This window comes from Cetorhinus maximus, chromosome 27 (assembly GCF_964194155.1).
Source record: "Cetorhinus maximus chromosome 27, sCetMax3.hap1.1, whole genome shotgun sequence".
NCBI classification, from domain to species: domain Eukaryota; kingdom Metazoa; phylum Chordata; class Chondrichthyes; order Lamniformes; family Cetorhinidae; genus Cetorhinus; species Cetorhinus maximus.
The window spans coordinates 15,370,887-15,387,354 of record NC_135905.1 but is presented as its reverse complement, the minus strand read 5'-3'; the positions used below and the strand labels follow the sequence as shown (position 1 = coordinate 15,387,354).

The window sequence follows — 16,468 nt, the reverse complement described above, 5'->3', positions numbered from 1 at the left end:
TCAATACTTTTTTGATGCAAAATGATAGCCTCACACTTTGCTGCGTTAAAATCCTTCTGCCACAGTTTTGTCCACTCACTCTATCAATGTCTCCTTGTAGTTTATGCTTCCTTCTACCCTACTTACTATATCACCAATCCTTATGTCATTGGCAAACTTAGATATATGACTTTCTATTGCGTTCTCTAAGTCATCAATAAACATGGTGAATAGGTGAGGCCCCAGCACATACTCTTGTGGGATATAAGTGACTTCCTTTCAATTCGAGAACCCATCCATTATCTCTGCTCTGTCTTCTACCACCTAACCAATCTCCTAGCCAGGTCAATAATTTGCCTTTAATTCAAAGTGCTTTAATTGTGGCTAACAGTTACTTAAGTGGACTTTTATCCATGCCTTCTGGAAGTCCATATAAATTACATACACCACCTCCAAGTATCCCTTCAAGTCACTCATCATCCTGACTTGGAAACATCTCACCATTCCTTCATTGTCGCTGACTCAAAGTTCTGGAACCCCCTTACCTAATGACATTCTGGGAGCACCTTCACCACACAGACTGCAGAGTTCAAGAAGACAACCCACCACCATCTTCTCAAGAGGAATTCGGGATGGCATTGATATTGGCCTTGCCAATGAAGCTCACATCAAATAAGTAAATAAATAAAAATATCCATCGATATGAGGAATTAACTTAAAAATCTAGTTAGGTTCATTAAACATGACCTACCCTTTACAAATCCATGTTGGTTCTCTTATCAGCTCAAATTTCTTTAAGTCCTGGGTCATTCTGTCCTTAATTATATAACCCAATGACTTCCCCACGACAGATATTATACTAACAGGTCTATAATTTCCTGGTTTCCCTCTGACACCTTACTTAAATAATCAAGTTGCATTTACAATTTTCCAATCGAAAGGGACAATTCCTGAATTGAACTTCGGAAAATTATGGCTAAAGAATCTGCAATATCCTCACCTACTTCCTTTAAAATCCTGGGATTTGTCAGTCTTTAGTGCCATTAATTTTTCTAATACCTTTTGCTTGCTTGTGTTAACTTGAGGAAGTTCCAATCCCTAATTCATTATTAATTTCCCTGGACTATCAGGTATATTGTCCTATTCTTGTACTGTGAAGACTGAAACAAAGTATTTATTCAGCAAGTCAGCCGTTTCCTTATTTTCATTAACAGTATTACCCGCATCTGTTTTTTAAGAATCCTACATTACCCTTGATGACTTCTTTCATCTAATATGAACATAAACCTTTTTCTGGTAATCTTTATGTCCATTGCAAGATTCTCCAGTAGTATCCTTATCTAAAGTAATGCTGAATATAGCTTTCAGGTCTGGCAGTGGTAGCATGAGGATTGTCACCTTTAACAACAGTAAATACCTTTATAATATGAGCAATTGCTTTTCCATGGTATAGTGCATTCTGGGGTCAATTAGGCCACTATAACTTTGTTTGGGTTTATAAGGTGCACAATAAACTTTCCACAGAAAATTGGCTTCAATTTTCATATACTGTAAACTAAACTTTTTATGAGCCAGAAATCTCTGGAAATTTTTTAAACAACTAACAGGGTTGCCAACTATCTCAATTTATGATGCATGTGATTGTTTAGTGTATTTCTAATCTCATTGCTTAAACCTTTTGGTCTATTTACTTTCTGAATTTTTTTTTAAAGTTGGCACAAAAGTTCACCTGAGCAAAGAAAGTTAATGCATTGGAGTAGAATAATTTTTTCCTGCTCTCATGGCCTAGCACAGTATTGACATCACTGTTCCATTGCCAGGTGCAAACCAAATTTCCCTGCACCCAAAGTGTGCTTTAACCCCAGCCCAAGTGCAGCCCCTGTGAAACCAGTGTACATATTTTCATTTCTGTCATCTCTGAGTGAGGTTGCCAATGTGTGAAACTCCTCAACCTATAATCAGTGCGTTGCCAACTCCTTGTACGCTCAGACTTACTAAGACATTTAACTGCCAGCAAAAAGAAGAGGCCTTCATCTTATTGGCCTGTGTATAGAATATAGGATTGATTGAAATCTGCATTCTCGCAATGATTAGAATTATATTCCAATCTGTTTTACCAGCAAATCAATGTTGAATTGCTTTATATGTAATTGCATAAATAACAGAATACTGTTACTGTTTAAATGGTAAAAATTAGGTAAACAATAGATATCCGTTACTAATTTGGAGATTAATGGGTGTGTGCTCAAAAAACAATTATATTAAAGCTATATAGTTGCATCTGGAACATGGAAAAATGCCTGATGTGTCCACAAAGCACGTTAATTGGCTTTTTCATATAGATTCTTGTCCACAACACAGACTATTTCATCCTCTTCCTATCATCGGACCACATCCATATCTTTCTACTCCCTTAAGTGTAGCACTATTATTTAAATCTTCTAAATACTTAAGAGAGAACTTTAGGCCACTTTACTATTTGAGCTGAGGTTTAGATTTTTCTCTTATTTCAAGAGCAAAAGCCTAGATCCTTACTTTTCAGTATTCCACAGACACCAAAACCCAGGAATTACAAAAAGGGATTGTGTTGGGAATTAGTTGTCAGAACAGCTAACCTCAATCATGGCTTCAACATTATACCCAGTTGAGTCTATGTGTAAACATTGACATATGCTAACCTGGACAAGCTTATGTACCAGTCAGTATGGCCTAAGGGAACTGTGCTTTTTAGGAAAAAAATCATATTCTAATTTCATAATGTAATCCAGTATTTTACTTTTTAAACTGTTTCTTTTTGATAAAAATTGTAAATTTAAAGCAAAAGGAACAAATCTTTACTGTATCTGAGCAGTGGAGCACTTGTTAAATTAATTGGCTTCAATAAACAGTGCCTCAGTATACCTAGATTGTAGTGTTATTTTCAGCAGTCTCGACAGCACTTTATAATTAACTGCTCATTTCTTTTGCAGGAGGCTGCCACTTTCGCTAGAGAGCAGGGCTTTGAGGTGAGTTGACCCTCAATTGCACACTAAACAGATCCTAAAGGATTTTGCTGATAATGAAGTTCTTTGGACAGTGATTGATGTGCTATTATACTCTCCAGTCCTTGCAGTTGTTACTATGGTTACCTGGCAGTCATCCTGGTTTCTTTGTTCTGCCAGCATGATATATGACGCACTGTGCTAGGCCTGTACCCAACATCTCTTACAGATGTTATTCACTGAATTTTGAAAAGGCTCTTGGGAAGTTAAGAGGTTGGGCACTGGTTAAGGCTTCCTTTGCAGATAAGGTGTCTGTCATTTCAACTATTAAATAGCAACATCTTCCACTTAATTTTATTGTATGAAGGTTCTTTTGCAGGCAGAGCAATTTGCAGACTATTGCGGAAGAAAATTAATACCAATGACTCACTTCCTACTTGAAAGAAGCCTGAAAGGCTGAAAGTGGTTCTCTAAGAATGCACAAAAGGCATAATGTAAAGTGAGACAGATGCCTTTTTGGTGGTTATTTAGGGTGAAATCATTCAGTAATATGAATTATGTTTGACACTTATTTTGGGCATTCGTCCACATAATGCCCTGATCATTGGTACATTCAACTACAGGTAACAAAAATATGCAGCAACGGATTTGATTAGCTTGGGGCTGAACGTAAAATAAGCAATAAAATGATTAGTGGCTCTGTGATAAATTGCTATTATTCATGATTGAGAAAGGGACTGGAAATAATTTAACAGTATACTATAACTGCAGAAATATTCCATTGACAGAACTGGTTACAGATGGACATTGATTTTAGTCTCGTAATATGAAACTACTGTCCTGAAATATCATGTTTGAAATGTATTCATCTATTATATTTTCATCTTTTTAAAAACTGAAGTCACACTGTTTATGCAATAGCTGTCACTTTAAATAAAATGCTACTTACAGTCATCTTCCTCATACATGTTACTTTAATTATGAACACGTGTGCCTGTGAATTTTTTTTTAACTTTATTATACAATGGTTCCTCTCTGTAAGGTTGCCTTTGGGAATCTAACACACTTTTTAAAAAACAACGTACATGCGGCTTCTCAGTCCAGCGTGTGTTACGTTATTGAATGTTACAGTGAAGGAGTAGTGTGTTTAGCACATTATTACTATTGCTGTACGCGCAGGAGTTGAAACGTGGGGTTATAAAAATGTCAACTCTCTCTTGTTCCATTATGTGTATTACCATATAAACTCAAGTAAGAGTCGATCTCATTTAAAAGTCAACCCCCACCTTTGGCCAGAAGATCTTTAATTTTTCATGTACCTCATGAAAAGACGACACCCCCAACTCGGTCCAACTCAGCTCATTGCCCCACTCTGCGTTCAAAGTAACACAGCAGAGACCAGGACTTGAAGCAGGAGTTTTCTGATGTTTCTACATCAGCTCTAGATCACAGAGTGCAATTTGACCACTGAGATACCAGGGAACTTTAGTAAAAGTTTAATTTTTCATTGAAATTACGGAGGTAAGATTGGATCAAACTGCAGTGTGTGTGTGCACCAACCTAAGAGATAGCTCTGTGGAGTAACAGCTGGCTGTGTGAACCAGGACCGTCAGTAGTTGAAAGTAAGCCCCTCAACAGTTTTGCCCGTGTAAAAGTTGACCCCTTAACTTTTTGCCTAAAAAATGGGTCTCAAAAATTCAACTTTCAGACAAGTATATACAGTATTTAAATCTATAGCCTCGCAGCTAAATATAATTCTTACACAAAAATACATGTTTTGCTGTTTTAAAAAAAAGTGTCAAACACCAATTGTCTGTAATGATAACTTCAGGGGAAAAAGCACCAGAGGACAATTGTCTTATCATGTCAGACAACTATGATTTTTGGCTGTTGAAAATTAGCTCATAAAATTATATATAAGCAAGTAGCTCTAATTCAAGGTCACAGTAAAGGAAATTATGACTGAAATTGTTTGGTAGTATTATTGATTCCTGCATCACATTTGTTACTTGCACAGTCTTTTACTGCTGTAAGCAAGAATAATAGAATAAATGATTCAATTGCTGGAGTGATTTCTGGAGATAATGTTAAAGTGGAGATATTTTTAACAGAGGCTGATTCCTCAATACCAAATTTTTGCAACTTCAGTTTTGGCCATTTCAGTAATCTCAAATATTTAAAACCTTGCCAGTGTATTACTCATTACAACCTAAGTTTGAATCTTCTTTCAATTATTCTTTGAATTTGACATCTGCATTGAGGAGGTTTTGTGGAATGAGAGTACTTCCTTCTGATGGGAGGAAAAAAACATCTGAGTGAATGATGATTTTGATTGTTGAGGGCTGGTAGTTTTCATTTTAGACAGTATCTTATGGAAAAGAATGCTTGAAGGTGGAAGAGGAGAGCAGAGAAATATTTTAAATATATAGCAAATGATCCATGATACATGGATAATTGGGCAACATCTCAGTTTATAAATTGCTGTGGCATATTGGTGATAAAATAATGTTCACTAATTCTCCAAGCAAGACAATTGACTTTTTAAAAAGTGCTAGTCGTGAAATGTGAGCTATTAATTCATGTAATCTTGAATTATATACAAACAGCATGCGTTCTCATTAATCTATTAGAGTTAGCACATTAATGTACACTATCTGTCTGACCCATACTTACAGTATTTACACTAAGCGTTATCATGTACAGTGACTGGATTAAGTTCTTAAATTGATCCAAATGTGCCTAAATAAAATTTTTACATGACCCCATTTGCTTTGCTGCCAACAGACAGAAGATATTAAAGAAATTGCCAAGAAAGCACGGGGTTTGCCAAAAGTGAATGAAAAGCGTCAGCGTATTATAGTTTTCACACAAGGCAAAGAAGACACCATTGTGGCCACAGGTAAACCTGATGGTGGTAAATAATACTTCCTTCGTCTACTTTCATTTGTTGCTCCTGAACAAAAAGTTCAATTTTTGAGTTAACCTCCTGTCACAAGAGGTGAAGTAGAGAGAGGCAGGAATGTGGCAGTGTCAAACACAAAGTAACAAAAACAGAAATGATTAATGTTTAAAGAATTGCAGTGCCTCAGGAGAAGCTTTGTTTTCGAATAGAAATGGAACTCTATTGCTTCAATTTTTTTTAATTCACAACAGCAAAATGGATGTCAATAATAAAATGAAATTAGAGATTTTCTTTTCCCAAAGGCACCTTTCTAATACTGCATGATCCTTCATTTTGTCTGTAATTCATACATGCATAGGGGTGCAATCATTCTCTTGGCTCGGAGTGTCATGTTAAGTCATTTAATAATGATTAAGGACATAAAAATGCTTGGCCCATAGGGCAAATCTCAAAAGAGATGCCAATTTATTAGTTTTTTTTTTACATTTTAGTTCAGACTTCCTTACCTGCTGGCATTAAACCGTTTAATGAACACAAGAAGAAGAGAGCTGTCTTTAATTTAGCATCTAGTGACACCGCAGAACCACACAGGGCATAACTAACACACTTATTAAACCACTAATTAGGCTCATTGTGCTCTGAACCTTACAGTCTAGATGACTAATAAATGATCACTGGTAAAATTGCAGGATTTATACAGCCATGTGTATGAAGCAAAAGACCTCAATTTTTTTGTACAGCTTAACAATCCCAAGCTATTAAACCTCAACAATGAGCTATTTGTGCCTTTTTGCTGAAGTGAATGAACATAATTTTGAAATGGTTGTGTGATATGTTAGGGTAATAAAGATTCATCCAAATAGAGCACCAAGTATTGGATACTTGATGGAATTCAGGACAGCAAATGCTGCTTTCCAGCGTCATAGTGATTTTGTAGGCCTATTTGACAGCCGCTGAATATATATATAATTGTTATTTCTTTCCCTTCAACAATGAAATAGATTTTCTGATTAATTACGTTTGTACCAATAACTTTAACAGTACCTCATAATAGTAAAATATATTCAACTATCAATATTTTTCACTGTGATGAAATAAAGTTAAAAATACTGTCTCTGCCTACAAACCAGTAAGGTCCAGTTTCAATCACAGGCTGCATTGAATTAACTACTACATAGGATGTACAGCACAGAAACAAGCCATTTGGCCTAACCACTTCATGTTGGCATTTGTGCTCCATTTGACCCTCCTCCCATCCTTTCTTATCCAACTTTATCAGCATATCCCTCTATTCCCTTCTTCATCATATGTTTCTCTAGCCTTCCCTTAAATGCATCCGTATTATTCACCTCAACCACTTCCTCTGGTAGCAAGTTGTTTTTTCCAAATTCCCTATTTAATTTCTTGGTGATTGTCATATATTGGTAGCCTCTAGTTTTGTGTTTCCCACAAATGGACACATTCTTTCTGTTATACTCTATGCTAGAGAAATAGTGAGGACATTAAAATTCACACAGCACCCCCGGAGTAGGATGGGGAAGTTTGTTCATTTTTCCTGCTCCCAGTCATTATCCAGCAGTATTTGAAGTGGATATGTTTGGACTTTGGGTGAGAAAATAGAAGGTGCAGTGTTAGACCTTCCATAGTCAAAATAGCCTGACAGCACTTACCATCAGGCTCACATATGGATAATCACTACTTGAGCAAGCCCTGAGGACAACTGTCACATGTATAGCCATATCTACACACCAGTAAAGGGAGTTACTGTTTTCAGATTAGGAAAGATAAAATTGCAGGGGAAAAAATGTACAAGAGTTCAGAAAATATTCAAATTATTTTTATCTGCTTGTTATTGAAACTCAGGCATAATAATGATGATGTATAAATGTGGATATTTAGTGGAAGGAAACATGATTTTAATATTTTAGTGTTAACATTTAAACTGAAATGTAGGTGGCAAATAGTTGTGCCGTTAAATTGCATCAAATATCAGTGGATCAAAATCACCATTTGCCAGATATTATAATAATGCCCTGAAGACATTGACCACTTGCTTTGGATATAGTTTCATAGGTATCAGTTGTCATTGGGTACCTTGCCCAAGCGTTAATTATACATACATGAGCACTGACAGGCTATCCAACTGTACGGGAATCTCGCAAATCGCATTCTCAGCTAATGTATTCAAATGTACACTTCCAGAAGGAATTGTTTGATTAAAAGCAGGAATGCTTCCCTTACTGTAACTGGGTCAAAATCCTGGAACTCCCTCCCTTAAGCACTGTGGGTGTACCTATACCACATGGATTGCAGCAGTTCAAGAAGGCAGCTCCCCACCACCTTCACGGGGCAATTGGGGATGGGTGAAAGAATATTAAAAAAAAACTCGTAGCTCGTTGGCTTCAAGACAGAAAGCAATCCATTCTGACACTTGTCCACTGACTCCACATTCTCTAACCTTATTCATTAATCCATTATGGGGCACCTTACTGAAGGCCTTTTGAAACTCCAGAAAAATTACATTTACTGCGTTACCATTATCTATTCTTTCTGTTACCAGCTCAAAAAAATCATGATGGTTTGTCGAGCAAGGCTTTTTTACAATCCATGCTGACTCTTCATTATTATGTTTCTGGATGTTCTTCTCCTGTCTCCTTCAATAGGGATTCCATCATTTTTCTTACCATCAATGTTAAGCTGACTGGTCTATAATTCTCTGGACTTATTCTGTCCCCCTTCTGAAATAGAAGAATTACATTAGCTATCCACCAATCCTCTGGCACTATATCTTTTTCGAATGAATTATTAAATATGTGTAATCACAGAATTTTAACAGCACAGAACGTGCCTGCACCGGCACTGCAAATGAGCATTATGACCTAGTGCCATTGCCCTGCCTTTTCCTTGTACCCCTGCACATTGTTTCTATGCAAGTAATCATCTAATGCCCTCTTGAATACCTTGATTGATCCTGTCTCCACCACACTTCCAGGCAGTGCACTCCAGACCCAAACTGCTCATGTGAAAAAGTTTTTTCTCACGTCACATTTGCTTTCTTTGCATATCACTTTAAATCTGTGTCCTCTCATTCTTGATCCTTTTACGAGCAGGAACAACTTCTCCCTATCTACTCTGTCTAGCCCCCTCATGATTTTGAACATCTCTATCAAATCTCGTCTTAGCCGCCTTCTCTCCAAGGAGAACAGTTCCAATCTATCCTCATAGCTGAAGTTTCTTATCCCTGGGACTATTCTTGTAAACCTCTTCTGCACTCTCTCCAACATGTTCACATCCTTGCTATAATATGATGCCCAGAACTGTAGAACTGTACACAATATTTCAGCTGAGGTCTAATGAGGATCTTATATAAATTCAGCATAACCTCCCTGCTCTTGTACTCTATGCCCCTATTAATAAAGCCCAGGATACTATATGCTTTATTAACTGCTCTCTCCACCTGTCTTGCCACCTTCAATGATCTATGCACATATACACCCAGGTCTTTCTGCTCAGGGGGACTGTGGCAGTTTTCTATTGTTAACTCTCTTCAAAATTCTACCCCTCATTTTATATTGTCTCTCCATGTTCTTCCTACCAAAATGTATCACCTCTCACTTCTCTGCATTGAACTTCATCTGCCACCTATCTGCCCACTCCACCAACTTGTCTATGTCCTCTTGAAGTGCCACACCATCCCACTTGCAGTTCACAACACTCCCAAGCTTCGTATCATCTGCAAACTTTGAAATTATCCCCTGCATACCAAGATCTACATCATTAATATATATCAGGAAAAGAAAGGGTCCCAATACCGACCCCTGGGAAACTCCACTAATGCCTCTGCTATATTCTTTTAAAATATGTAGGTGCAATCCATCCGAAAGAAGGGCATTTATCCTCTTTGAATTTGGTTAGTTTATTCTATACATCCCCTTTTTATTTTAAATGCCCTAATCTCATTGCTGAAATCTCGGCTTACTGGTGGATGTGCCCTGTACTCTACAGTCCTTCAACAAAGAGCTTGACAAGTTCCTGAGAGCAGATGATATTTCAGATTTGAATGAACAAGCAAGTGGAGGACAGAGTTAACAATAGAAAACTGCCACAGTCCCCCTGAGCAAGATAAGAATAATAACGTAGATAAGATTAAATATGATATGCAGAACAATAATGGTGTCATAATGAGTAACTTCAATTCAGTGAAATATAAACTGAGAATTCCTTAATGAAACTGAGGTTTCAGAATCAGGACTAATGAATGTTCTACAAGATTGCATTTTCACCCAATACAATTGAAATGTTGCTGTGATACAGGTAACAAATGCAGTAATACATTCGGAAAAATAGGAAAACCTTTTTCAGCTGTGTTTATTGTTTATTTTAACCAGTTTCGCCCAAATAACGCAGAAAATTTTCATATATTGATGCATTTTTATTCTTGTTTCACTGAACATTTTCAATGCTAATATCGAAGAGGAATAACACATTTAGATCTGGCTGTTGCTAGTGAACAGGTTACCCTCCGTAAATATGCATAGTGAAATATCTACGGATCCAAGACCACAATATGTAAGATTATCTGGCAATCAACACTATTCAAGAATCAGGAAAAAAAGCATGTAATTTTAAAAAGAGACACTTCAGAGGAATGTGGGATGAGCTAAAGAAATTAGATGAATGCTCAGTTTTGGTTCAGGAAAAGCTTTTTTTATTCATTCATGGGATGTGGGTGTTGTTCACTAGGCCAGCATTTAGTGCCATCCCTAATTGCCCTTGAGAAGGTGTTGGTGAGCTGCTGCCTTGAACCTCTGCAGTCCCATGTGGTGTAGGTACGCCCACAGTGCTAGGGAGGGTGTTCCAGGATTTTGACCTAATGAACAGTGAAAGAATGGTGATATAACTCCAAGTCAGGATGGTGTATGATCTGGAGGGGAACTTGCAGATAGATGGTGGTGTTCCCATGTGTCCGCTGCCCTTGTCCTTCTAGGTGGTAGAGTCCACAGGTTTGGAACATGCTGTCAGAGGAGTCTTGGTGCATTGCTGCAGTGCATCTTGTAGATGGTATACATTGCTGCTACTGTGCGTCAGTGATGGAGGGAGCGAACATTTATTATGGTGGATGGGGTGCCAATCAAGCAGGCAGCTTTGTCCTAGATGTTGTTGGAGCTGCACTCATCCACGCAAATGGAGGGTATTCCATCACACTCCTGACTTGTACCTTGTAGGTGGTAGGCAACATTTGGGGAGTCAGGAGGTGAGTTACTCACTGCAGGATTCCCAGTCTCTGACCTGCTCTTGCAGCCACAGTATTTATATGGCTGGTCCAGTTCAGTTTCTGGTCAATGGTAACTCCCAGGATGTTGACAGTGGCAGATTCAGCGATGGTCATGCTATTGAATGTCATGGGGAGATGGTTAGATTTTCTCTTGTTGGAGATGGTCATTGCCTGGCACTTGTATGGCGCATATGTTCCTTGCCACTTATCAGCCCATGCCTGAATATTGCCCAGGTCTTGCTGCATGTGGACACGGACTGCCTCAGTATCTGAGGAGTCACGAATGGTGCTGAACATCGCCGCTTCTGACCTTATGATGGAGGGAAGGTCATTGTTGAAACAGCTGAAGATGGTTGGGCCGAGGACAACTACCGTGAGGAACACCTGCTGTGTTGTCCTGAGACTTAGATGATTTACCTCCCACAACCACCTTTCTTTGCGCCAGGTATGATTCCAACCAATCGAGAGTTTTCCTCCTGATTCCCATTGACTCCAATTTTGCTAGGGTTCCTTGATGCCACACTGTGTCAAATGCTGCCTTGATGTCAAGGGCAGTCACTCTCTGCTCACCTCTGGAGTTTAGCTCTTTTGTCCATGTTTGGACCAGGGCTGTATTGAGGTCAGGAGCTGAGTGGCCCTGGTGGAACTCAAACTGAGCATCTGTTAGCTGGTTATTGCTGAGTAAGTTTCGCTTGATGACACTATCGATGACACTTTCCATCACTTTACTGATGATGGAGAGTCGACTGATGGGGAAGTAATTGGCTGGGTTGGATTTGTCCTGCTTTTTGTGTACAGGACACACCTGGACAATTTTCCGCATAGCCAGATAGATGCCAGTGTTGTGGCCGTACTGGAACAGCTTGGCTCGGGGCACGGCTAATTCTGGAGCACAAGTCTTCAGTGCTATTGCGCGAATATTGTCAGGGCCCATGATCTTTGTAAGAATGGCCTTCAGCCGTTTCATGATATCATGTGGATTGAATTGAATTGGCTGAAGATGGGCATCTGTGATGCTGGGAAACTCAGGAGGAGGCCCCAGGAAAAGTTACAATGTTAAACATGCAAGGAGAATGTATCCACAAGTGGAAGCTAAACAAGAAGTCACTAAAGGGTTTTTAGGTCAAATTAAAATGTAATGTAATCTATACAAAACATCTGCACATCTGGAAATAAGGATGAGAACAGATCGTCTGGTTCATTAATGCTCACCCTGTGCACTAGATGGTGCAATCTCATCCACCACTTTCCAAGGCCGCTGGTAATGCAACTTTAGAGGATCTAAACTTTAACCACTTTCAGGAGACCTCTGGGAAATTTCTCTCTAATTTCAGAAGACGATTGAGCAGGATGAATTGCTTGCTTATGACACATCACTAGTTCAAAATACCTAACCCACAAATCACCAATCCCATTATCATCTGCTCTCAGGACCTTGCCAAGTTCAGTTTTGAAGGACTGTGGTGTATGGGCCACATCCACTAGTAAGCCATTGCAAATGATGAGAACCGTCTAAGAAAAGTATCTTTTGGAATGTATCCAGGCTTTCAAACCAAGTATTGTCCTCTTAAAACTATTCATTTTGAACATCTTATCCTCATCTGCGTCCAGTCCTGGTCACGATTTTAAAAATATCACTTGTATCCCCATTAACCTACATTTCTCCAAGATGAATAGTGTAGGTGGGATTCAACTTCCTTCCCCGAGACCCCAGGTTGATCTGGCTTTCACGTGGGGCAGCTGCCCTCTTAACTAGGGCTCAGATCAGGTCTCAGGTCAGGACAAATAACTCAAGACGTCCGTTGTTTGGATTGTCGAACAAGACGGTTTATTCAAGCTTGTACAAGCACATGCAGGGAGAGCAGCCTCTTAGTCCATCAAGGTGTGCTCTGCCATAATTACAAAGTCTCGTAACTTATATACTTTTTCTTATCACAATACATTTGAGTACATTTGAATGTATCCAATCGGTAACCGGCACACAGGTGCCATGTTAAAACTATCCTATTGAGTACATAAACATGCGATTCTGCTAACCAATTATACTAAGGGTGTATACATAATTATATTATCCAATCAAAATTAAAACACATACGCAAGACCTTGGTTCTCACAACTCAAGACTGCTGGTGTTTCATCAAAGACCCCTCTGTCCATTGTATGTTTCCCCATATCTCAGCTAAAACCATCTGCCCTGTCCTTATCTGAGAGAGGAGTATACCTAAACTAACTTTATGTTATGTTTTATCTCCAGTCCAGCTCTCAAGGCTTCACCACATCGTTGCACCACTTGAATGGTTCTGCTTGTGGCTGGACATTAGCTCTTCTCTTGAAACTGTGTAAATCACACAAACTCAAAGCTCCTTTGTGTGCAATGTCCATCTGCTTACCCTCAGCAGTAAATATGTTCAGCACCCATGTCTACCTGGAAATTTTAGGATTTTTCAGTAAATTCTTTTGCATTTTTAATTTTCTCCTAACAAATAGTCACAAAAATTAAGAGAGCTAAGTTTAGGTATCTTCCTACTTGCCTTTTTCTGCACACCATATGCATCACCAGAAATGGGCACCAAAATTGGAATACAGTACCGTAAGTGCAAATGAAACCTAGGTATCCTACTCTTAATTTTGTAATTCACCAATTTAGCATTACTTCCAGGAACTCTATTTGAACAATTAGTGAATCTACACTCAAGTTCTTAATGGGAACACGGATGTTCCTTTCAGATGCCTGATCTATATGTATAATGCACCTTTTATTCACATTTAATCACCTGAGCCTGTCCACAACTTATCAAAATCACCCTATGGGTCACAGTATTACGAAACCATTCACATTTTTCTATAATTTGCACAATTAATATAGTGCAATTGATGCCCAACGAAGGGGAAAGTTGGAAGATTTGTTTCACTGACATGTGAGAACACGTAATGCTTTACCTGTAGCGTAATTTTAAAGACCATCGATGTGGGAGCATAAGTAGACCATTCAGCCCATCGAGTCTGCTCCGCCATTCAATGAGATCTTGGCTGATCTGATAATCCTCAACTCCACTTTCCTGCCTTTTCCCCGTAACCCTTGATTCCCTTACTGATTAAAAATGTCTACCTCAGCCTTGAATATACTTAACAATCCAGCCTCTACAGCCCTCTGTGGTAAAGAATTCCACAGATTCACTGCCCTCTGAGAGAAGAAATTCCTCTTCATCTCTGTCTTAAATAGGTGACTCCTTACTCTGAGATTATGCCCTCTGGTCCTAGGCTGTCCCACAAGGGAAAACAACCTCTCAACATCTATCCTGTCAAGCCCCCTAAGAATCTTATATGTTTCAATCAGGCTGCCTCTCATTCTTCTAAGCTCTATGAGTATAGGCTCAACCTCTCCTCATAAGAAAATCCCTCCATTCCTGGGATCAACCTAGTGAACCTTCTCTGGACTGCCTCCAATACCAATATATTTTTCCTCAGATAAGGGGACCAAAACTGTTCACAGTATTCTAGGTGTGGTCTAATTAGTGCCTTGTATAGTTTTAGCAAGACTTCCCTATTTTTATACTCCATTCCTTTGAAATAACTGCCAACATTCCATTTGCCTCCCCTATTACCTGCTGAACTTGTATGCTGGCTTTTTGTGATTCATGCACGAGGTCCCTCAAATCCCTCTGTGCTGCAGCTTTCTGCAGTTTTTCTCGATTTAGATAATATTCAGCTCCTCTATTCTTCCTGCCAAAGTGCATAACCTCACATTTTCCCACATTACATTCCATCTGCCAGGTTTGTGTCATCTGCACTGCTTGCCTTCCCACCTATTTTTGTGTCATCTGCAATCTTGGTGATAGTACATTCATTTCTCTCATCCAAGTCATTAATATATATTGTAAATAATTGTGGCCCTTGCACTGATCCCCGTGGCACTCCACTAGTTACAGGTTGGCATCCTGAAAATGCCCCCCTTATCCCAAATGTCTGCCTTCTATTAGTTAGCCAATCCTCTAACCATGCTAATATAATACCCCCAACACTATGGGTTCTTAGCTTATTAAGTAGCCTTATGTGTGGTACCTTATTGAACACCTTTTGGAAATCCAAATATATTACATCTACTGGTTCCCCATTATTCTGCTTGTTACCTCCTCAAAGAATTCTAATAAATTTGTCAGGCATGGTTTTCCCCTTCATGAAACTATGCTGACTCTGTTTGATTATATTATGCATTTCTAAATGCTCTGCTAATACATCCTTTACAATAGACTCTCAAATTTTCCAAATGATGGATGTTAAGCTAATTGGCCAATCCTGACCTGCTTTTTGTCTCCCTCCCTTTTTGAATGCGGACGTTACATTGGCAGTTTTTCGATGCTCTTGGACTTTTCCAGAATCTAAAGGGTCATGGCTAAATATTTGAAAAGGAAGACATAAGGAAGTAGGATTCATGTAGACAGTTCCAGTTGAAGACCTAGCAGTGTGACACATTGACAACAGGCCAGATCATTGCCTTATATGCTGTAACTTCTAATGCCTTAAGACCAAAAGTTGACTGAAACTGTGTAGATAGAGTTTCTTAACAGTACAATCTTGATGTGCAGTTTTGCAGAGCCCTATGATGGACCCTGTCCTGTTCTCAATGGTTATCCTGCACCAATTAAAATGAGAATTTTCAGTCCCATTTTCTCCAAGCCCGCTGTAAGGAGCCATTATTGCCTCTTAAAGTACCATCACTGGGAAACAATAAGCAGTAATTACTACAGACCAGTGTCAGGTGAGATGATTTAGGCATGATCCTGTGGATCAATCACAACACACAAAAATTGGTGTGCACACCTGATTGCTCAAAAGGAAGACTTGGTTATTTTTCTTTATCATAGCCAGAGTTAGTGTTCATAGGAATTAAGTTTTGCAATTATTTGTTTGAAATGTAACAAGATTTAAACTTTTTCTGGTTGCCAGCTTCCCATGCTGAGCTGAATAGGAAGTTTCTTTGTATACGTAACGTGACTTTTGATTTATTTCTGTGATTCTGTAAGTGTATTAAGGAGATGTGCAATTTACAGGAGATGACATACTATTAACTCAAAACAAAATCTCTGTAGGCAATTTAAAAAAAAAATATATATATATATAAACCACCTTAACAATGGCAATCTCTTTAGAGAGAGCACAATTAATATGTGAGCACAATTAATATGTAAGCAGTTGAAATCATATTCCTATTGCATTAAAAAGAAAGACCTGCTGCAATTCAGGTACTTCTCCAAATAACTAAAGTCATTTACAGAAGAGGACAGTTAATTTTCCTTAACTTTTGCTTTGATGAATCTTGCAGTAGGTAAG

The 16,468-nt window shown here is 38.6% G+C and overlaps 1 protein-coding gene across 5 annotated transcripts in view; it reads left to right on the top strand.

Annotated features, from left to right (window-relative positions):
• LOC144668607 (adenosine kinase-like) overlaps positions 1-16,468 on the top strand; it is a 223,522-nt gene that overhangs the window by 182,283 nt on the left and 24,771 nt on the right. For all 5 annotated transcript variants that reach the window (XM_078530789.1, XM_078530788.1, XM_078530792.1 and 2 more), the window contains 2 exons: positions 2,949-2,984; positions 5,745-5,859. In XM_078530789.1, the coding sequence (XP_078386915.1) occupies positions 2,949-2,984; positions 5,745-5,859 (151 nt within the window). The remainder of the gene's footprint in view (positions 1-2,948; positions 2,985-5,744; positions 5,860-16,468) is intronic.